The sequence below is a fragment of the Falco rusticolus genome, chromosome 13 (assembly GCF_015220075.1).
Source record: "Falco rusticolus isolate bFalRus1 chromosome 13, bFalRus1.pri, whole genome shotgun sequence".
Taxonomy (NCBI): domain Eukaryota; kingdom Metazoa; phylum Chordata; class Aves; order Falconiformes; family Falconidae; genus Falco; species Falco rusticolus.
In genome coordinates, this window is record NC_051199.1 from 19,737,996 (window position 1) to 19,760,489 (window position 22,494).

Here is a 22,494-nt window from a genome sequence, read left to right on the forward strand (position 1 = left end):
GCCTAGAAAGGGCTGAATGACTTCTGTGGAGCTGCAAGGAGTTCCCTGGCACCTATCCATAAGCTTCTTGGTAAGGTGGTGGTGTGCCCTTTGTGTTTTGCTGCTAGCAGTAGCTGGGTAAGCCCTTTTTCCACCTTTCTGTACAGTTCCCTTCTCTGTGTCAGCGGGTGCTGCTGTGTTGCAGCTCTGCATTGTGGGCTTTTCCTGCCGGCCATGTCCAGATGGAGCCAAGTGTCACAACAGAACAAGCCTCCTCTGGTTTGCTTGCTGTCTCTGAACATTCATGTGAACCATAGCAACAGCATCAGGGATTTTACCTTGTCTCATACACATTTCTCTGTTTGGCAGGGACTTCCTTGGGCCTGTTTCCTAACCCACCTTGAATTCAAGCCCAGCTTTTGGTCACTGTTCTGTCTGTGGATTTACCTCTGTTCCTCTGAAGGTCTTTTCTGCAGACATGTAACCTCAAATCTTTGTTTCTCACAATGAGCCCTTGCACTTGTCTTGTATCCTTGCATTGGGCTGTGCAAGCTCTTAGGGTTGTTGAGGAGCTGAAACTGATCTACCAGGGTGAAGAGCCTGGCTGGGCTTCTGCTGGGAGTTCCCGTTTGTCCTGATTTCCAATTCAAAGAGCCTGAAAGTGTCACTGAACCTTTGGGGGCCTGGAGAATGCTTGCTTTGATGATGTCTCTAAATGTCCTTCTGGGGGTTGGAAGCATCGCTTGGGCAGGGCGGGTCGGAGGCCAGGCCTGTTGGGCTTGTTTGCAGAGCAGTGCTGCAGCCAGATGGTCACTCGGAGATCAAGGCAGGAGGGGCCGCCTGGGCTCTTGGGCTCACTTCGAAATCAAAGTCTGTAGCTTTGCTTTGATAAGTGCTGCTCCCGGGCAGGCCTGTGAGGTCGGGTAGCTCGTTCCTAAATGCCATTCCTTTTCCAGTCTTTGGGCTAGATGAACAGGAGGTCTGTCCTGTGTCATCTGCCACCCAGTGATGCCGGTAGGACTGAGTGCAGGTCCAGCTGGAGCCAAGCATCTCCTGGACAGGGGTGTTGTGGTTGTCCTGGTGTGTGTCCAGTGGAGTGATTTCAAGTGTGTTGATGAGGGGTTGCTGTGGAAAACAGGTGCCATCTTAGATGTCTGTTTGGCCCCTGCCTGAGTGACAGTGGGGGGAACGTGCGGAGGCTGTGGGGCAGTAGTGGTGAGCATGGTTGAGCGAGGCTGTAGAGATTACAGCCTAAAAATAAAGGAGACTCTTGCTGTGGTTTCACTCATGGGCGCAGTGTCCCTGCTTCTGAGGAGAGTGGGTAGTAGCTTGAAATGGCGTGACCTGCTCCCCGAGGAACCCTAGTAAAGCTCCCTTGATTTGTTAGGAGAACGGAGGTGGCCTTTCATGCTCAAATGCAGAGCTGTGTTATCATTTTGTTAGCAGGACAGCTGGTTTGTACTTCTTGATTCTTAAAGCACCCCAGGTAAAGACAGTGCTGCAAGGGAGCTCATGTTCACACAGCATGTGGGGACAGACAGGAGCACAGCAGCTCTTCTGGGCAGGAGGGTCTGAACAAAGCCACCTACAAGTCTGTGTGTCTCTTCTTACCCTGTGCTACAGCATTAGAGGAGCAGTGGAGCCCTGTGTGGGGGCTTGGGAGGGACATTAAATGCGAGAGTGATGGTCTCTGTTTACGCTCCGAGAGCCCTTTTCACCCCGGTGCACCATGCAATTTGTATCCTGTGTACTGCTCCTCCTCGCGCAGGGGGTAAAAATAAAGTGAAGAAGACGCAAAGAATGCCCTGGCTTATGGACACAGACAACTCAAATCCTCTCATCCTGTTTGATGCGTGCTTTTTGCCTCCAAAGCCCAAGGTCTCGCCAATACACGTGTGGTGTTGGCGTGTGTATTCTTTGGTTGGGCCTTGTAGCCCTTGAGGGGATTATATCCCCATGGGAAGCACACGTGTCATGTCTGGGCTTAGTCGTAACAGGCGACTGTTTCCCATCTGAAATCTCAGCTTTGTTGGACAATTGCTGTGTCCGGTTTTGTCTTCTGGTGAAATGACTGCAGAGCTCATCCCTGCAGCCCCAGCATTTGATCTTGCAGAAGAGGGGAGGATATTGCTCTAGAGCTGGGAGATGCTCACATTTGGATAGTAACACATGGAGGTGCTTCCTTTTGCTATGCAGCAATTATTAATTTGGAGACAAGACATCTCTGCCCTAAGGGGTGTGTACTATAGATGGTGAAAATGAGATCACATTTCTGGTGTGTAAATCCCTGAAGCTTGTGCTATTGGGTAGAAACGTCTCCTGATGGTTTTTTTGTTTTCTTTTTTTCTTCTTATGGGGGCTGTTAAGCTCAGAGGAGTGACCTACCTAATCTGCACTTTTGGGAGATTGTAGTAGAAGATTAAGTTTAATGTTGATTTTCTGGGCTTTGCAATGTTGGAAAAAACGTCTCTGTTGTGTAAAGTTCGTTCTTCTTAATAATCAGACTAAACAAAGGAAAAGATCTTACTGGTTTTCATTAGCTTTACATCTTTTTAGCGTGAAATTGTCACTGTTCAGTGTTCTTCCCAATCTTGGCACCTCCCTAGTAACAAACTCCTTTTCATTCTGGCCACTGAGCTGTCTAACATGCTTGAGGGGGTCCCCTTCCCTCACCTCCCTTGGTACTTCCCCCCCACCCCAAACACCAGATTCAGCTTTTCAGATCACTGCCATGTCCCGTGGTCGATCCTCTCCAAGTATCCTCCCCGTTGTGAGCCCTTGGATGGACAAGTTGAGGGACGGGACCACCAGAGACAAGCAGCGATCGCTGCTGAGCTCCAGCCTGCATCCAAATCTGAGGTTCAAATCCTCCTGCTGGCGCTTCTGTCGATGCCTCTTGGATTTCTTCTTTCGCTGGGATTGCGTTATTCCATCCAAGTTCTTCGCTGGGGCCTCGCTGTGGTGAGCAGGTCCTGCTCGGGAGAGACCAGAGCTGGCCGAAGCTAGAAACTCCCTTGTATCCGCAGCCTTGGCCGGGCTGGAGGCCACCGAGGGGAGAGGGGGAGGCTGGGAGCACAGCAGCTGCGCTGGTAACGCCTGCGCAGCCGGGGGTCTCCGACACGGCGCAGCCGGCTTCGAGGCTGGGGTTTTATGGCCTCCTTTCTCTCCTGTGCACCCTCTCTTGTTCCCCACCTTCCCTTCATTCCTGGGACATGACTCTGTGATACAAAATACCCTCTTAATTTCCTGAGCCAGGCTGGGGCTCCCTGGAGAAGGCAGCGTCTGCCCGCCTGCCCCTCGCCTGCCTCTTGCATCCTTGTTCCAGGCTGCCAGCCGCTCCCGCTGGTGGGGAGTGGACGGGAGGGAAGCTGGGAGCGTGGCATCTTCCCAGGCCATGGGGAGAGGGTCTGCTGGCTTTTCCAGAGAAGCTGGTGGGAGGGTAGGGATGGAGCCAGGGTTGGCGCTGGGTTTTCTCCGCTTCCCTCCCCGCTGTCGGGGCTGCCCCGTCCCCTCCCCCAGCTGCATGGGAGCAGATGTGCTGCTTGTGTCAGCCCTGGCAGCCCCCTCTGCACACTCCAGCCGGGCTCCTGCGGCAGCCAGAGCCTTGTCCCCTCCCCCGTGTCGCTGGGGATGGCGGTTGAATCATCCGCCCACTCGGCTTGCCTCCCCTGTAACCCTCCCTCCTTCCTCCCTCCCGCAGGTCTCTTTGTTGGAAAATTCAAGGCAGATGAGTGCCGGGGAGCTCGGCCTCGGCACGTCTGCTGGCCCCGGGGCCGGCGAGCGGCCGGTGTGCTGGGTGATGCTCCGTGCGGAGCGGTGGCACCGAGGGCCCGGACCCACGCTTGCCCGGGCGAGCTCAGCCTGCCGCTCCATGGAAGGGGTTTTTCCTGGCCACCGTTCTCAGCTGTGTTGTGCCCAGCCCCCAGCAGGACTTGAAATATGGGAAAACCTGAAACCGAGCTGCCCTGATGGACGCTAAACTAAAAGCAGTCCCTTTGAAATCAGCCTCGGGCAGATGTTTTCCCTGGGCTGCGCTGGCTCCAGCCAAAAGGAAAGGCTTTGAGAGATCCTGAGCTCCTGGCCTGCTCTTTCGGGATTCCTGGGCTCAGGCCCCGTCAGCTGGGGGCTCTTCCCAGCACGTTCACGGGATGCTTTTCCCTCCCAGCACAGCCACCGGGCAGTTCCATCTCATGGCCGCCTCCCGTGCAGCCGTGGAGGGGAGACGTGGCACTGCTCACAGCTCCCCCAGAGGCTGCTCGCTTGGTGGCTTCTGCCTCAACCTGCGGGCCTGTTCCTGTGAGAAGTGTGGCTTGAAGAGAGTGGTGAGAGGTGGGGGGAGGAAGGCTGCAGCCCAGGGCTGAGGCTGGCGAGGAATGCAGGGCACAGAGGGCTGGGACGGCGCAGGGAGTGACAGACACGAGCAGGACCACAGAGAGATTCCTGCTCGGCTTGTGTCCAACTCCAGCGCTATCAGGTTTTGCTCTGTAGAGTCTAAATATATAATCCATTGTGCTCTGACAGCTGGGTGATAAATAGTGATAAATCATGCAGTGGCTGGGGAAGGAGGGAGAAAACTGCTCCAGGGTGGAGCTGACCCCTGGGATGTCTGGGGCAGCAGTGGGGTAATGGGGTGACGAGGGACCAGCTCTCAGGACAGACGGGGCTTGTTCTCCATCGAGCATTGCAGTTGAGGGTGGGCAAGGGGGTCTTGTGGGTTGGTTTTCTCTGTCCCCACTGAAAGTGGAATAGTTCATTTGGGCTTGGCGGTTGGTCACCGTGACCCTGCAAATATATCACCCTGTCCTTTCACCCACAGGCAGGGCTCTGTGTCCCTGAGCAGGCAGCATGCAGCACTGAAAATTGGCTCTGCCTGAAGTTCTCTCTAGGAATTGGATGAAGTCCAGGCTGCTGGCGACAGTATGAATGGATGCTAGTGCAGCCAGGCCAGGGTGCGTGTGTGTGTGTGCGTGTGCTTGGAAGCGAGGAGACAACTTGCCTGCATTGGAAAGGGTTGACATGGGCACCAAAGGGGACAGGTCCTAGGGGGACTGTCTGTGTTTGACACTCACCTTGGTTAGCAGGGACTTTGGGCAGAGGCTGGCACAGGGCATGCTGAAGAAGCATTAAGCCAGCAGGGTTTTAATCCATCCTCACTGCTCCTTTCCTGCTTTTTTTCTGCTTCTCCATCTGTGCAAGAGGAATTAACGCACATCTTGGGAGTGGATTAGACTGCTCAAACCATGACCTCCTCATCTGTGCCTTCTGGAGATGGGAAGCGTTTGTCCAGTCCCTTTGCTGGCTCTCCAGTTTGGGCAGGGATTGTGAGTGCCAGCTGCCAGCAAAGACGCGGCAATGTGCTGCCTTTCACCCTGTGGGACAGCCCTTTGCTGAGGCTGCGCGTCACTGGAGCAACCAGCACAGCCAGCAGGGTGGAGTGAGCCTGCTCTCCGGGTTTTGGTCTTCCAGCACTGTTCATTTGCCTTTTGCTGATGCCTGGCAAGTGTTGGTGAGCCTTGCTGTGCTGTTTTCAGTGAGTTTGGGCAGCTGTTGGCACACCAAGGAGCACAGCTGGGAGCACAGAGTACCTATTTCTCCAAACCCCAGCGTGCTGCAGCTGGATGGCAGTGCCTGGGCTGCTTGGCAGTCTGGAGTAATGGGTCACAGCTCCACATCCCACGCTTGCATCCTCTTCAATTCTCCGTGAGTTGGGGACTGGCTTGGGGACCCTTCAGAGCTGTTGGCGGGATCCCACCTCTGTGTACTCTGTTAGTTACTTATAAGCTGCTACTTTTTTAATGCATAGTTTTCCTTGTTCTCATATTTGTTCTTTTATTCTTTTTCTGTTGGATTCTTTTTCTCTTCAAACATAAATTATTCACTGTTTTGTTACTACTTTTTTTTTTTTTTTTTTAAAGCACAATATGTGTCAAACTATCTTAGATATAGCCTGGAAGGGGAAATTAATAGCATGAACTACTTGTAAGATGTCTTTGTGTTAAATGAGAGTGGTTAAAACATTGTCATTGGATAGAAAAGAAAATGAGCTTGTTAAAGCCCATTTTGCCATTAAATTTGATTTATCAAAAGATGTTATTAATTGAATCTGGTGAATTTACAAGTTGTTTTGATTGCAGACTCAATGCCCAGTGACATTTAAAGTAGAAAGAATAAATTTTCCCTCCAAAGAAAACTGATTTTTTTTTACTGTTGGGGGAAAAAAATTATCAGTGGCTCCCTCCACTGTGAAAACTGATAATAACGTGGCTGTTTGTGTAATGCGGGAACATGACATTGTGGCAGAACTATAAAGCTTGAAGTGATGTTGAAATATTATGTACCTAATTAAAAAGCAACAGTAACATTTGGGAGGCAACATGTTTGATGTATTTCACTTTCATCTGTTAGAAATCTCTGGCATAGGTTGTGATTCTTTCAGACCATTATAAAGAAGTTCAAGTTATGTATTTCTTTAGAAATAAGTGAACTGGTGGAAATGTCTGCTGGAAACACAACACAGCAGGGAGGAAACAGTCCAGGAGGTTCCTGGAGTGTGTGGAAGAACTTCCTGACCCAGCCGGTGAGGGAGCCGGCTAGGGAAGGTGCCCACTGGCTCTGTTGTTTGTGAACAGAGAAGGACTTGGGGGTGATGTGGTGGTTGGAGGCCGTCTTGGGTGTAGTGGTCACAAAATCGTACAGTTCCCAGTTCCTGGAGAAGGAAGGAGTGGGATCAGCACAACTGCTACCTTGGACGTCTGGAATGCAGACTTTGGCCAGTTTAGGAGGCTGTTTGACAGAGCCCCTTGGGAGACAGTCCTGGAGGGCAGAGGAGTCCTGGAAGGCTGGACGTTCTTCAAGAAGGAAATCTTAAAGGCACAGGAGCAGGCCGTGCCCGTGTGCCGAAAGACGAGCCAGCAGGGGAGAAGATGGTCCTGGCTGAACAGAGAGCTTTGGCTGGAACTCAGGGGAAAATAGGAGAGTTTATGACCTCTGGAAGAAGGGCAGGCAACTCAGGAGGACTAGAAGGTGTCGTGAGGTTGTGCAGGGAGAAAATCAGAAGAGGCCAAAGCCCAACTAGAACTTAATCTGGCTACTGCCATAAAAACAATAAAAAATATTTCTATAATTACACTAGCAACAAAAGGAGAGCTAAGGAGAATCTCCATCCTTTAGTGGATGCTGGGGGGAAACAGTGTCAAAGGCTGAGTTAATGCCACCTTTGCCTCAGTCTTTAACAGTAAGACCAGTTGTTCCCCAGGTACCCAGGCCCCTGAGCTGGGAGACGAGTACAGGGAGCAGAATGAAGCCCCCATAATGCAAGGGGAAGTGGCCACTGACCTGCTACACCACTTAGATGCACGCCAGTCTATGGGGCTGGGTGGGATCCACCTAAGGGTGCTGGTGGAAGTGCCCACTGAGCCAGTCTCCATCATTTATCAGCAGTGCTGGCTCACTGGGGAGGTCCCAGTTGACTAGAAATTGGCAAATGTGGTGTCCGTCTGCAAGAAGGGCTGGAAGGAGGATCTGGAGAGCTACAGGCCTGTCAGTCTGACCTCGGTGCTGGGGAAGGTTATGGAGCAGATCATCGTGAGTGCTGTCATGTGGCATGTACAGGACAGCCAGGTGGTCAGACCCAGTCACCACAGGTTTATGAAGGGCAGGTCCTGCTTGACTAACCTGATCTCCTTCTGCGGCAAGGTGACCTGCTTAGTGGATGAGGGGAGGGCTGTGGATGTTGTCTTCCTGGACTTCAGTAGAGCCTTTGACACCATTTCCCACAGCATTCTCCTGGAGGAACTGGCTGCTCGTGGCTCGGACGGGTGTACTTTCTGCTGGGTAAAAAACTGGCTGGATGGCCGAGCCCAGAGAGTGATGGTGAATGGTGTTACATCCAGTTGGTGGCTGGTCACAGGTGGAGTTCTCCAGGGCTCAGTACTGGGGCCAGTTCTGTTTAATATCTTTATCGGCGATCTGGGTGAGGGGATCGAGTGCACCCTCAGTAAGGTTGCAGACGACACCAGGCTGGGTGGGAGTGTTGATCTGCTGCAGGGCAGGAAGGCTCTGCAGAGGGGTCTGGACAGGCTGGATCGATGGGCCAAGGCCACCTGTGTGAGGTGTCAGGTCCTGTGCTTGGGTCACACCAACCCCACGCAGCGCTGCGGGCTGGGGGCAGAGTGGCTGGGAAGCTGCCTGGTGGGAAAGGACCTGGGGGTGCTGGTCAACAGCCGGCTGAACGTGAGCCAGCAGTGTGCCCAGGTGGCCAAGGAGGCCAACAGCGTCCCGGCTTGTATCAGAAACAGTGTGGCCAGCAGGACCAGGGCAGTGACCGTCCCCCTGTACTGGGCACTGGTGGGGCTGCACCTTGAACCCTGTGTTCAGTTTTGGGCCCCTCATGACAAGAAGGACACTGAGGTGCTGGAGCGTGTCCAAAGGGCAACGGAGCTGGTGGAGGTCTAGAGCACAAGTGTTACAAGGAGCAGCTGAGGAACTGGGGTGGTTTAGCCTGGGGAAAAGGAGGCTCAGGGGAGACCTTATCGCTCTCTACAACTACCTGAAGGGAGGTTGTAGTGAGGTGGTTGTTGATCTCTTCTCCCAAGTAACAAGCGATAGGACAAGAGGAGACAGCCTCAAGTTGTGCTGGGGAGGTTTAGATTGGATATTTGGAAAAATTTCTTCACCAAAAGAGTTGTCAAGCATTGGAGCAGGCTGCCCAGGGAGGTGGTAGAATCACCATCCCTGGAGGTATGTAAAAGACAAATAGATGTGGCACTGAGGGACATGGTTTAGTGGTGGACTTGGCAGTGCTAAGTTAGCAGTTGGACTCGGTGATCTTAAAGGTCTTTTCTATCCTAAATAATTTTATGATTCTATGATATGTATCTGAATATTTTTTTTTACTGATTAAAATGTGAATTGGGGGATGAAATAGCTGAGTGCGCATGGGAGAGCCTGTTCTGCCCTTGTCTTCTCACCTCCAGCCTGCCAGTCGTGGCTGTGGGCATAGGCAGTTGTAGCCTGGCAGCAGGAGGGAGCTGCTGGCCCTCTCCCCACCCCGTTGCCAAGCCTGAGCTCTACCTCCTGTTGGGTGCAAACACCTGCCTTGGGAAAGTCTCCTTTTCCTCTGAAGTCCTGGACCCAGCTCTGACTGCCTTCTCTCCCTTCTGCAGGGTGGTGAAAGAAGAGATCTCTGATGACAATGCCAAGCTTCCCTGCTTCAACGGCCGGGTGGTGTCCTGGGTAAGCAAGCCCCTTGCTTCGGTATCTCGCTGCCTGTGTTTCTGCCCTTTCTGAAAACCACCGTTAGGTTGCATAGTGCCAAGTAAGGCACAGGGACGGCTCCATACTGTCGGCGTGCTGACTGCGATCGAAGCTGATGAGCTGGATTACCACACTCCAGTCCCTCAGATGGAGAGGGTGCTGCGTGGTGCTGGGTCCCCCATGCCGGGAAAGATGTGAGATGCCTCTGTGGAGAACTTGCAGTAACTGATGCCTGGCAGAGGTGGTGGTCCTGGCCTGTCAGCAGCGTAACTCGTGTGCCCCTATGGCAGGGTCAGCTTTCCAAGGAAAGTCCCGCTCCTGTGACTGGTGCAAAGGGCTTAAGTGACTTTAGTGCTGGTGAAGCGGACTGGATTTGACTGCCCTGAAGACTGAAGGTACTGCCTGGGCAGCTGCAGGACAAGCTTCTCCCTCTGTGCCGTGCCATGCACACGCTCTGTCCCCTGCCCGCATGCCTCCCTTTGCCCCCAAGGGGACCCTCTGTTCGTGTGGGGAGGTGGTGTTCAGCCTCCATAGCCCGTCATCCCTTTTTCCCCTCTGCTGAGCTGCAGTTTGTGCTGATGAGGGTGCGTGGATCTACACCAGGAGCAGAACCAAGACCCAAGTGCCTTTTTCCAGAGGCCACCAAATAGCCCCTAAACAGCAAAAATCCTCAGTAAATCAGGCTAGGTGGGATGCAGTGCTGCATTTGTCCCTTCACCAAACAGCTAGATCTGGGCCAGGAGCCGTGAAAACACTGTGTTTTGGGAGGGAGGGTGTGGGTGACAGGACCGGGTGAGCAGGCGCTCTGCTGCCATACTGGTTGCCCATGGGACACTGGCCAGGGGAGCAGCATGGCCAGTAGGGTCCTGCCCTGCACCAGGAGGAGAGGGTGCACAGGGCTCCCACACCAAGAGCCGGCAGCCAGGCGCCTGCGGTCCTGCCTCTAGCAGCTAGCCAGGCCGGTCGGAAAACAGCCCGTCCAGCGCTTGGCCACCATCCCTGCTGCTGCTGCATCTGCCCTGAGACACCTCCCCACCTGTCCCTTTCCAGCTGCCTTTTGTTTTCACGTGCTATATGGGGAATCCCAGTCTCTGAACCTTTTCCATTGCTCTTTTTCTACCTGACGTGCTTTTCCTTGTCATCCACGCATCCATGCAGCTGCTAGCTTTCTTTATTGGGGCTCTCTGGTTGCTCAGTGTGAGCAGCATGGGTCCGATGCAGCTCTGCTGTGACCAGGGCACTGTGCTGCTGCCCTGGTGTGCTGGCTCCTCGCAGGGAACTTGTGCCTGGAGTTAGCACTGCTACTGGCTCTTGTGCACAAGGGGTGACGGCAGTCTGAGTCCTTTATGCACAGCTGATGATCCCTTTTTCTCTCTCTGCTGAGAGTATCCTTGTCCATGGGTGGTTTGGGGGCTGAGGGGGCAGCACTTGTTTCGCTGCTTCTGCCAGACAGGCTGGGGATGCAGCTATTTTAGGAACTTGGTAGTAATTTTAGCTAGAGGGAAAGATGGGGGCATGGATCCAAGTGAATATTTCCTGACAGTGCAAGAGGCAGGAAAAGTGCAGGGTGGTTATCAAAACCTTCCCTGGAGGAAATCCCAGCCCCAGGAGTGTTGGTGGAAGGCAGCATCAGTCCCCAAGCTTGGGAACACCCCCGCTCCTCTCCTCCTCGCTGCTGTTTGACAGCTGCCTGTGGCTATTTCCCTCTGTCCAGATCTATTTGCCTGGTCTTGCCTTGAGATCTCCAAGCATAGAGTGTTGTATGACTTTTCCTTAGGCAATGCTGGCCACTTTCAGCATCTCTTCTCCCCTGTGCTCCCAGGCAATGGCTGCCAGAGCAGGGATGTGGCCCTCAGGGAGTGGGATGTGTCCTGGGAAGACAAGTCACCAGGAAGGTGCCAGGAGCAGAGCCGGGCATGTGCCTGGGGCTTTCTGGAGGGAGGGAAGCTGAGCTGAGTGTGAGACACTGAGTGTGAGCTGGTTAGACAGTTGCGAGAGCAGGAGCCGTTGGGCTTGTCCTGGGGCTTGTGAGACAGGCTCTGCAGCTTTTGACACCCCAGGGTGCTTTCTGCCCTGTCTGCTGCCTTGGCTGTGGCTTTTTCAGGGCTGCTCTGTCTTCCTTGCCCAGCTGCACCCGTTTCTGTTCCCCATGCCTCTCTGGCAGCAGACTTTTCTCTCTGTGCCCTAATGATGATCTGTGGAATCCGTCCCCCCTTCATTAAGGTTTCCGCAGTTCCGAAAGATGGGCAGGGCACAGCTCTGTGTTTCATCAGTGATTCTGGGAAGCACTCAAGACCTGTGAAAATGGGCTGTGCCTCCAGCACCTGGGTTGGCATCTGCTTCTGCCTCCATGTGGATGTGATCCCCTCGCCAGCAAGCAGCAGAGCTGCCTCTGCATTTACGCTGGGCATTATGGCTTGGGCAGCAGCTCTTGGCTCCTTTCCAGGCTGTGGTTCATGATCCTTCTGTCCAGACCCACAGTCAGGCATCCCTCATCTCTGTTGGATCAGACCTCTTCTGTGATGGCTGATGGCTTGGCAGTTGTTTCAAGTACACAGGCTGAGGCTTGACCCCTGTCCTGGTCTCCTCACTGTGCTGGACTGGCTCCAGGTGACCCACAGCCTGTTTAGTCTGGGGCAGATCATGGTGCTGGGCCCTGCAGTCCCTCCCTGACACTGGGAGAGAGCCACCCTCCCTGCTTGCCCATGCCATACAGCAGACAGGTGTGGGGCAGATGTGAAAAGCACATTGGAAGGTCCTTAAAGATGGAACTTGATCTTCCCTTACACGTGAGCTCTAGCTTGTCCCTGGGGATTTGCTCCCTGGTCGAGGTGGGACTCCTTTCTGGACCTTGTTACCTCCACTCTGAGGGTCCCCAAATGTCTCTTGCAAGGAAAAGGCTTTTTGTTGCTTTCCTGCCCAGCCCTGTTGGGATTAGCCCTGCTCAGCCCAGCTTGAAAGTGGGGAGAGTGCAAACCTGCATAGGGAGTGATTTTGGGGAAACCACTTTCCACTGAGCTTATTTGAGCCATCTTCTCTTTCATCCCACTGGTGAGCACATTCCTCTCAGGAGAGGCTCCACCTCATTCCTTGAGCCCTGAAGTTGGTGGTTTATCTTAGAGCCAGAGGCACAGATGTAGGTGTGTCTGGGCTGCCCCAGACCATGGCTGGTATAAAGAGTTCCTGGGGTTTGACCCTTTCCTGAATTTCTGCACTGAGGAAACTGTTGAGCCTTCCAGAGGTTGGCTGGAGATTGTGCCCAAGCCAGTTCTTTGGGCACAACCTGAAAGATTGCAAAGTGCATGTGGAAGCCAGAAAAAGAGCATGTTGAAGTCTATTTCAGTGCCAGCCTCAGCCCTGAACTCTGTTACCCCCAGCTCCTGTGGGCTGGGAAGGTGAAAGTCCTGCTGGGACCCACAGCTTGCAGGGGGAGGTGTAGGGGCTGGTAACGCTGAGAAAAGGAATGACTGACAGCTGCCTCTTCTGATGTAAGAAGAACTAGGGGAATCCACTCTTTGCTACAGGACGTGTGCTAAATGTTACCTGAGTGTACAAATTGTGCAGTGTGGGTGTACAGATGATGTCAAAATCTCCAAGCAGGGCTGTCAGCCACCCGGACTTCACTGCTGGGTCAGGAATTCCTGAGCCACAAATAGCCAGTGTCTGGGAAGGCGTTAAGGGGGAGTGTTGCTGCATGCTTGGCCTGTTCCATACCTGCTCCTGGGCATCTGCTGTTGTCCGCTGTCAGAGATGAGGTCCTGGGCCAGGCAGGCATTTGGCCAGCTCATTTGGCCACTCTTGTAAGCATTTTCCCAGTGCCTCAGCCATTTCATTCTCTGTCTGTCGTCCCTCCAGCTGGTGTCTGCAGAGGGTTCCCATTCAGATGCTGGCTCGGTCTGTGCCGATAACCAAACGGAGCTGCCACCCTCCATGGAGCGCACGGGAGGAATTGGAGACTCTAGGCCCCCCTCTTTCCAGTAAGTTATCTGGACACTTGTCCTTATTTCTGAGGGACCCACACTGACTTTGCTGTAAATCCAGACCAGGGACTGGGACACTCTGACCCAAATTGGTAGAGATCACAGCCAGCTAAGGGGGGAGGAGGATGGGACTGGGAGCAGATTCGAAGTGGAGCTGCATTATTCAACAAGCAAGGGCATGCTGAAAATCGTGCAAGGAAGATGGCAAAGAGCTGGCACAGTTTCCCCCAGCCCCTTGCCCTGCACTCATAGATGTGCTGTGGTTGTTCCCCACCACCTCTGCTCTTGTCCTTCAAAGAGACAGCTGGTGGCTGGAGGCTTACGCTGGCCAGCATAGAGGTAGGGAGAGCCTGCTTTAGGTTGCTCCCTGTTGGACATATTTGTTGCTTTTATCTTATCACAGCCCTAACACTGGGGGGAGTCGGGAAAACTTGGACAATGAGACAGAGACAGACTCGGTGGTGTCATCGCAAAGGGAACGACCTCGTCGGACAGATGGGCCTGAGCATGGTGAGTGTTGGTAACATGGCAAGAGCTCTGCAGGGCATGGCTGGGGCACAAAGGGGGCACCAGCTCCATAAATGGGGCAGCTCTGCTCTGCAGAACCTTCCCACCTTAGAAGGGCTGTTCAGTGATCTGAGGCCGTAGCCTCACGTTGGAGGCAGGAGCTGTGTTGCATCAGAGCTTGGTGTTGAAACCTTTGGGGGCAAAGGAGATGTCTCCTGTAGAAGCCTCAAGAGCAGGAGACAGCAGCGCCTCACTCCTTGGTTGAAAAGCAGAGTGCTCTAGCCTTGTCCCTTCGTGCTGCTCCTTGCTCTGCCACAGAAGCAGCTGCAAGGCTTCCATGAGTTTAGCAGCATTGTTTCTAGTGGCCCATCAGCCTGCTTCCCATCCTGTGGTGATAGAAGAGGTATCCCACAGAAGATAGATCTGATCCCAGGGTGTACTTAGAGCTGGCTGGCACTCGATGGGATTGTCTGATGACCAGATTCATGCTGAGAAGGTTGCCATGAGCCCTGCATAGGGGAGGGGATTGTTTACCTGTGACCTGTCTCAAGCACACTGAGTCTTGACTCTTCATAGCACCCAGGGTGAATGGGACAGTGAAGGGAGAGCGACGTCGAGACCTGGGCGGGTACGAGAGCTCCTCCACGCTCATGAGCAGTGAGCTGGAGACCACCAGCTTCTTCGATTCAGATGAAGATGACTCCACCAGCAGGTAGGGGAAAGCTTAGGTCCTGGAGGAACACTAGCTTCCCACTGCCTCCCAGCACAGAGATGCCTTTGCAGGGCACTGTAATCCTGTACTCCAGGGTTGTGCTCAGACCTGCCTCTGTCTCAAGTCTGGCCCAGCAGACCCCTCTGCTGTTTTCTGTCCCCCACATACATGTTCTTCCCCTCTTCCCCTGCAGTCTTCTATTCCCTATGCCATTTCTGTGGCTATCTTGCTGCCAGAGCCACCACCCTGGCAGCAGAAGAGCTGACTCTTCCTTTTGCCTCTAGGTTTAGCAGTTCGACAGAGCAAAGCAGTGCTTCCCGTCTAATGAGGAGGCACAAGCGACGCCGGCGGAAACAGAAGGCTCCACGCATTGAGCGGGTACCCAGGGGCTGGGTATCCTGGGGAGGGCAATGCAGGGCAAGGTGGGCTGCCTGGTGGATATCTCCACTCAGTGCTGCAGGGCTGATCAGCTGTTTGCTGTGGGTATAGCTGGGGACAGGTGATGTCCAAGTGCTGAGACTTCATAAAATGCTGTAAACCTCTCCCATGCCAATGTAGCCTCAAGAGCTGGGACTGTAGACCTTGTCCTGGCTGTGGAGAGGTCATAAGAACCATGGCTGATGCCCTCTGGCTCTGCAAAGCTCCCGGCATAAGGCTGGAGTTGTGGGTGGTGGCTGTGGTGTGCCACAGGGAGTGACAGGGAGCACAAGTCGAGGGAGCTGGGGCTGGGAATGTTACTGAGGCAGAGGAGGATATCTCATGTTTCACTTGTGTTCCAGTCATCGTCCTTCAGCAGCATCACAGACTCCACCATGTCCCTGAACATCATCACAGTCACGCTGAACATGGGTGAGTGGGTGGTCTGCATGGAGCCTGTAGTCCTTCCAGAGTGAGATGGGGTGGCGGAGAGGGAACTGGGAAGTGGGCAAAGAGAACACATGTGGGGAGGAGTGAGGAGATGGATTCTGTAGGCTTGTCTTGAAGCACTAGTCTTTCAAGAGTTTCTCTGTGTCCCTGACATCTCTCTGGGACAGGAGTGCAAGCGACCAACATTAGAACGTGGTTTGTCTGAGGTTAGGGCTGCTTGTGGCAGCTGCTTTATGATGTCTTACTTCTTTCTCCTTCCATCGCTGCAGAGAAATACAACTTCCTGGGCATTTCTATTGTGGGACAGAGCAATGAGCGTGGGGATGGAGGCATTTACATTGGCTCTATCATGAAGGGCGGTGCTGTGGCAGCTGATGGCAGGATTGAGCCAGGAGACATGCTCTTGCAGGTACTTCACGCCCACATACCTCCATCTTTGGGCCTGGGAAAGCAGTAAGAAAAGACCCAGAAGCCTCCCTGTGCACTTTGGCAGGCTAAACCCAGGAAGCTGCACTTGAAAGAGGGAAGCTGAGTCACTGCTGAGCTGAGTGGGGAGCTCGGCTTCTGGTCACATCTCTGAGACTCACCTTTTTGTGCTGTTTGCAGGTAAATGACATCAACTTTGAGAACATGAGCAACGATGACGCTGTGCGGGTGCTGAGGGAGATTGTACACAAGCCGGGGTGAGTAGTCGGGTTGTTCCTTACCTCTGTGGGCAGCTGTACAGTGTGTGCTTGGGGTTGGGGGTGTGTGTTGTGTCTTCCAGCCACCTCTGCCAGTGGCACTGCAGATTCTTGGAACTTTTGGTGGTTTTGGTGTTACTTTGATTCCTGGGTTTTCATGCTTGAAGCAAAAATTGAAGCCAACAGAATGGTGGTGAATTGGGGTCTGTGCCCCTTTTTTGTGGGGATGTCATGTTATTAGGGTCATCAGCAACCCTCAGCAGGGTCACATCATTTTGTCCATGCCACTAAGAAAATCCATAGCTGGAGGGGAACAATGGCACTTTACTGGCAGCTTCTCCCTGTCTTGCACAAAAGAGCTCGAATACCGTGTTGGCCTATCATGCAGAGGTTTGTGCCGCTGGGCTCTTGTTCTAACTCTTGCCTCTTTGTTGCAGGCCAATCACCCTGACGGTGGCCAAGTGCTGGGACCCCAGCCCCCGGGGCTGCTTCTCGTTACCCAGGAGTAAGTGGATAGCTGACCCACCCTTAACGCTGGTGCCCAGCTCATGTGAGAGCCCTGCCTTAAGCACTTACTTGGTTGTTGTCTTGTTCCTCCCCTGTGTGTGTGAGATCCCATGTGGCACTGAATTGGGGTTGGATGGGGTTTCAGCTCTCCTGCTAGGAGGCTACTATGTCCTATTCTCAGGCCAAAAAGCCCATAAGCCCAGCCCTCCTTCCCACATCACGCTGGGGACGCGTTTCACTGGGGCAGGGGGGTCACTTGCTCGGGGCGCCAGAGGAAAGAGAAACCCCTCCTTGAGCCATAGGGGGATCTCTCCCTCTGCACCTCTCCTGCTGACCCTTCCTCTCTTCTTTCTCTCCCAGTTGCTCCCCAGCGGATCTGGGCTGGGCCAGACTCTCCATGCTCCGATCCGGGTGAGTCCCGGCAGATGCTGGGGATGGAATGGGCTGTGCTGAGTCCCTGTCCTTCCCCAGAGGTTGATTGGATGAGGGGATAATTTCTTATAGCTACTAACTGACTCTTTCTTCAATGCAGGTGAGCCCATCCGGCCCATCGACCCGGCAGCCTGGGTGTCTCACACAGCAGCGATGACTGGCACCTACCCAGCGTACGGTATGAGTCCATCCATGAGCACAATCACTTCCACCAGCTCCTCCATCACCAGCTCCATCCCAGAGACCGAACGTAAGTCCTTGTGCCTCCGTGCTCCACCCGCTGCACGGCTTCCTCACCTTCACTGTGCTGTAAAGGGAGCAATACATCTGCTTGGGGACAGCTGGGATGGGCAAGATGTGCCCTGCCAAGGGACTGGGAGGGAGGGAGCTCTCACCAGGCAGGCATCCGGATCAGTGGGAGTTCTGCCTGCATGAATTGATACTCCATTTTTCAGCCTTCTGTGTAAGGGGAGTAGAAGAGCCTGGGTATGATCCAGGAGCTGTGGCAGGTGCAGAGGGAAGGCTCAGAGCAGTCAGGGGTTATCGGCTGAGACTGCGGGGCTGGAGGGGGTCAGCTTGTCCCTAGAGCAATTGCCCTCCCAGACAGCAGATAGGGCAGGGTGGAGGAGGCAGCTGGGAGCACAGTGCCTTGCAGTGGGGCAGAGTCCTACTGAGCACAAGGCTCTTGCCTGCTTTCTGAAGGTTTTGGGCGATTCTAGGTTACAGAACCCTGAAGCCAAGGGTCTGGAGAGCTCAAACGGGGCAAAAAGCCAGGAGTTTGTTACAGGTTTGTGAGGAGCAGAGAGTTCTCTTGCTGGGCTGCATGGGCTCAGTTGGCAGCTTTTGGATCTCAGCTGCTTGGGACTGGCTGGAAGGAGGAAGACTCTAGCCTGGGTTTGGCACAAGAGGAAATGGCTGACACGTGAAGGGTACCATCGGAAGGCTGGAAGGGGGGTTACACAGCATGCGCCCCAGGGCTGTCTGCAATGTATTGTTCCCTGGCCCATTCTTCCTGTGTGTGATGCTTCCATGTGGCTCTGTTGTCTTTTCTGGCCTCTCTCATCTCTGCCTCCCTTCCTTCATTTACACCACAGGCCTGGATGATTTTCACCTGTCCATCCACAGCGACATGGCCACCATTGTTAAAGCCATGGCCTCACCAGAGTCAGGCCTGGAGGTGCGTGACCGCATGTGGCTGAAGATCACCATCCCCAATGCCTTCATTGGTAAGAGACTGTGCTGCTTGCAGCAGAGGCAGGGGCTGGGGAATGGGTGGCCTGTTTTCCAAGCAGATGCCCAAGGCAGCATCGCTGTCACCATAAACTAACTGTTGACCAGGCCAGAATCACAAATTTAACCTGTGGCTGTGCAGTCTGTTTTCATCTTTTCGCCCACTTTATCTTGGCTCCAGTGTGGCCCACTGCCTCAAGTGCCACTGTCTTCCTCTGTCTTGCTGTATTTAACTGTGATGTTTGGTGGCAGGTTCGGATGTGGTGGATTGGCTCTATCACCATGTGGAAGGCTTTACAGACCGTCGTGAATCCCGCAAATATGCCAGCAATCTGCTGAAGGCTGGCTACATCCGACATACCGTGAACAAGATCACCTTCTCGGAGCAGTGCTATTATATCTTCGGGGACCTCTGTGGAAGTATGGCACTTGGCATGGGTGGGAGGGAGAGGATGAAGGGGTAGAGGACTTGCAGAGCCCTGCCAACACCATGGGGACATAGCTACAGCCATTGCCCATCAGGCTGAGCCCCTTGTTTTACAGATTCTGTTAGAGAGCGATGAAGAATATCGCAGCTCCCTTGTCGTGCTGCTGGGGTAGTGAATTTGGAAGCAGTGTTGACAGTGCCACCTACTATATGATCTTTCTCCTAGGCAGCTATAGCAGAGTCTTAGTCTTTACTGTCTTCAGGCTCTAAACATCCAATGCTGGCAAGGGGGGTGGTGCTCAGACAACTGGGTTCTGTTCAAATAATGAGGCATGGGGGAAGTAATTGGCAGGGTGAGATGTAGCTCTGATGTGGTCCTTTCCCACCAAACTGGTCTCTGTATTAGAGTGGCAGCTCAGACTCACACAGCCTGGCTTGCTGTCCAGCCAGGAAGCACAAATGGTTGCGTTGACTAGCAGGGAGGGTGCCAACTTCTTGTGTCTCCTTGCGTACCCGATCCTTGTTCATCAGCAGGGGTGGACAGGGAGCTTCTTCATCACAGCTGGCTGTCTTTCCACTTGGATTAACCCCTCTTCTCTACTTTCTTGTAGACATGGCTAATCTATCTCTTCATGATCATGATGGCTCCAGCGGTGCCTCCGATCAGGACACTTTGGCTCCGCTCCCCCACCCAGGAGCTGCACCCTGGCCCATGGCTTTCCCGTATCAGTATCCACCGCCTCATCCGTACAACCCCCACCCCGGCTTCCCTGACCCAGGCTACAGCTATGGAGGGGGCAGCGCAGGCAGCCAGCACAGTGAAGGTGGGTGAAAACGACTAAAATATGCCTGCAAGTGGGCAGATGTCCTGTTCAATACAGGGAGGCAGCAGGAAAAGGCTGTTTAGGCAGGGCCCTGTGTGTGGGGAGCCAGGGCAAAAGCAGTCTCAGAAGGGTTGTGAGACTTGGAGTTGAAAGGAGACGGAGAGCCCGGACTGTGCTGGCAGATGGCTGTGCTGCAGCATGCTGTAGTCCTCTCTCGGCCAGAGGAGCATCCTTTCTGCCTGGCTTGTCAGAGCTGTCACCTAACCTTGCCTCATGCGCTTCGCAGGGAGCCGGAGCAGCGGTTCCAATCGCAGCGGCAGTGAGAGGAGGAAGGAGAGAGAGAAGACTGGGGAGTCCAAGTCAGGCGGCAGCGGAAGCGAGTCGGACCACACCACAAGGAGCAGCATGCGGCGTGAGCGCGCAGCCAGCGAGCGCTCGGTGCCAGCCAGCCAGCACAGCCAGCGTAGCCAGCACTCTCTGGCTCACAGCATCCGCAGCCACCACAGCCAGCAGTCATATGGGCCTCCCGGCCTCCCCCCTCTCTTCAGCCCCCCCATGTTGCTGATGCCTCCACCACCTTCAGCCATGGGGCCCCCAGGGGCACCGCCGGGCCGTGACCTGGCCTCTGTGCCCCCCGAACTGACAGCCAGTAGACAGTCCTTCCGAATGGCCATGGGCAACCCCAGTGAGTTCTTTGTGGATGTAATGTGAAGCGCCCATCCCCTGTCTGTCTGCTGCCCCTCCTTCCCCACTCCATCCCCGTCGTTTGTCTCCTAGGACCAGCCCTGGCTTCACCCCTTGTTTTTTGGGTTTTGTTTTTTTGGTTTGTTTTGTTTGTTTTTTTTTTTTTGGTCTTGATAACGAAAAGAAAAAAAAGGGAAAAAAATAATAAATGGAACTAAACCTTGATTCTAATCCCTCCTCGAGCGGGGTGGACGGGCCTGGCAGGCCTGCTGGGTGCTGCCAGCCCATCCCGCCAGCAGACTTGTGTATTGCCAATGGTAATTCCCTCCTTCCATCCTCTCTAACCCCATTAATCCGCATCCGTCCCAGCACCCTGTGCTGCTTGCCCGTGTGTCGCTGCTGCCTCGGTCCTTCCACCCTAAACATCTCTTCTTTCTTTTCACCCTTTTGTGTTTCTTCTATCAAGCAGCAAAGAATTACGGGGTGTTTGACTTTCTCTGAGCCTGCCGCCCATGGGGGGGAGAGCTGGAGCATGGTGTGGCCCGACAGGAGGACACGGAGCTCCAGGGGCGCTGGGCACGCATGGCGCTGAAGATGGCTTCTTTCCTCCCCCTTGCGGAAGACGCCCTGCCCTTCCCGCAGCCCTGAGAGGGGAGCAGGGACCAGCCTTACATATGCGTTTCAAATTCCATTGTAGTTGCCTTTTGGCTAATGCATGAATGTTCCAGGGCTTCAGTGCCTCCGGGGAGTGGAGCGATATGCTGCCTCTTCCCTCTTGCTTCCCTCCTCTTGCCCACATACTGGGCCAGGTCTGAGCCCATGGCAGGACCCTCCTTAACCTTGCCCAGGCTGGAGTCTCAGACTGGGGCTGTACCGCTGCATTCAGCCCGGAGTGGCAGTAGGTGCCTGTACAACTCGGGGCCCTGCACCACCCCTTGGGTACTCGAGGGGGATTTAAGGGCAGAGTTCTTCTCCCTCTGTCCTGCTCTTTGCCCTCCTGCCTGTGACATGCTGCTGCCAGTGCTGTATGTAGGGGCTGTCCCATGCCTGGGGGTGGTGGTGGCAGCAGCTGTGGCCTCCTGCTGTTGTGCTGCTGCTCAGCAATGTGACATCTTCAAGCGCCTGGATGGATTTTGAAGGCGAGGGAGGGGCACAATTGGTTTGTTTTCACGCATTGGGGAAACATGAAGGTCCCCAGTGTTTGTCCTATGAAGAACCAGTCTGCCTCCTGCTTCGCCCAGTGCTAGGAGTGCTGCTGGCCTGGCTGCCTGGAGGGACGGGGCTCTGGGATGGAGCTGGGATGCTTCCTCCAGGCTGTGAATGGTGTCCGGTAGCAGCACAAGCTTTCCAGGGAGGGAGGCTGCAGCCTGAACTGTGGGCTGTGGCCTCAGTGCTTGCAGATATGCCAGGACAATTGAGTCCATTTGCTTTGGTGCTCCCTGCCCTTTTTCCTTCCTCTCCTCGGTACTTGGGGACGTGCCTGAGGCTGGGGGAGCCCCCTGCCCCGGGGGCCGAGCACGGTATGGTACAGGCGTGCTTGGCCATGTGCCTCTTGGTGCTGGCACCCCGGCGCCCTCCTCCTGCACTGCTGTGGTGGCTTCCTCTGCCAGCGTTGCCTCCTCCATCTTTCTTGTCTCTGTGGGTTTTATACGCTGGAGATGAAATGTATTTTTGCTCTTCGGGGGGGTCTGCGTTGCCCCTGCAACCCCTCTGCTAGCTCTCGCGTGCCGCCATTCATCTCCCCGCGACTCCCTAAAGCCTCCCCTTGCCCTCTGCCTGCCGGAGCCAGCGTGCCCGGTGCCCGTGCCCTGCCACCCTCCCGTCCCGGTCCCGGCACCAGCCAGCTGCCGCCTGCCCCCACCTCCCGCTGCCACCAGCAGCCTCGCTGGCCACCCGCACGCCCTCGTCCTGCCCTGCCCGCTGGGTTTTATAAAGACGAAACCGATCTCCTTGTTTTTATTTATAAACATAGTTTTATTGGACTTCTGCCTTGTGTTGGTGGTTTTTTCCCCCCTCCCAGCCCCTTCTGCCCAGCCTTTCGCTCTGCAGCCAGGTCCCAGCGGGGTAAGGGTGCGCCGAGCCCGGGCTCCTGCTGCCCCCACCCCACCCCGGGGTGGCCCGCGGGGTGTCCGTGCGCGGGCGGCGCCCCGGGTGGTGCCAGTGCCGTGGGGAGCCCGCAGTCCCCGTGCAAGGCACACGGCGACTTAGGGCCGCGACGGGGGGAGAGGCGCCTCCCCGGCCGGGCGCGCCCCTGTGCCCCGCAGCCGCTCCCGGCGGGGACCGGGGTGGGCCCGCGCCCGCAGCTCCGGCGCTGCCTCCCGCCCCTCGCGTGGGCACCCTCCCGGACTACAGCTCCCAGCGCGCACCGCGCCGCAGGACTACAGCTCCCGGCAGGCCCTGCGCGGGG

The 22,494-nt window shown here is 54.9% G+C and overlaps 1 protein-coding gene across 5 annotated transcripts in view; it reads left to right on the forward strand.

The window, feature by feature from the left end:
• Positions 1–22,069, forward strand: part of DVL3 (dishevelled segment polarity protein 3) — a 35,677-nt gene extending 13,608 nt beyond the window's left edge. The window contains exons 2-16 of one of the 5 annotated variants that reach the window (XM_037407183.1): positions 9,144–9,213; positions 13,090–13,211; positions 13,618–13,724; positions 14,298–14,433; positions 14,718–14,811; positions 15,213–15,282; positions 15,570–15,709; positions 15,907–15,983; positions 16,421–16,533; positions 16,851–16,901; positions 17,023–17,172; positions 18,017–18,148; positions 18,405–18,572; positions 19,191–19,403; positions 19,690–22,069. In XM_037407183.1, coding sequence (XP_037263080.1) covers positions 9,144–9,213; positions 13,090–13,211; positions 13,618–13,724; positions 14,298–14,433; positions 14,718–14,811; positions 15,213–15,282; positions 15,570–15,709; positions 15,907–15,983; positions 16,421–16,533; positions 16,851–16,901; positions 17,023–17,172; positions 18,017–18,148; positions 18,405–18,572; positions 19,191–19,403; positions 19,690–20,114 — 2,068 coding nt within the window. In that variant the 3' untranslated portion in view covers positions 20,115–22,069. Of the gene's footprint in view, positions 1–9,143; positions 9,214–9,252; positions 9,630–13,089; positions 13,212–13,617; positions 13,725–14,297; positions 14,434–14,717; positions 14,812–15,212; positions 15,283–15,569; positions 15,710–15,906; positions 15,984–16,420; positions 16,534–16,850; positions 16,902–17,022; positions 17,173–18,016; positions 18,149–18,404; positions 18,573–19,190; positions 19,404–19,689 lie in introns of those variants that run through there. The other 4 variants (XM_037407184.1, XM_037407188.1, XM_037407185.1 and 1 more) reach the window with 4 other exon arrangements.
• Positions 22,070–22,494: the final 425 nt, after the last annotated feature.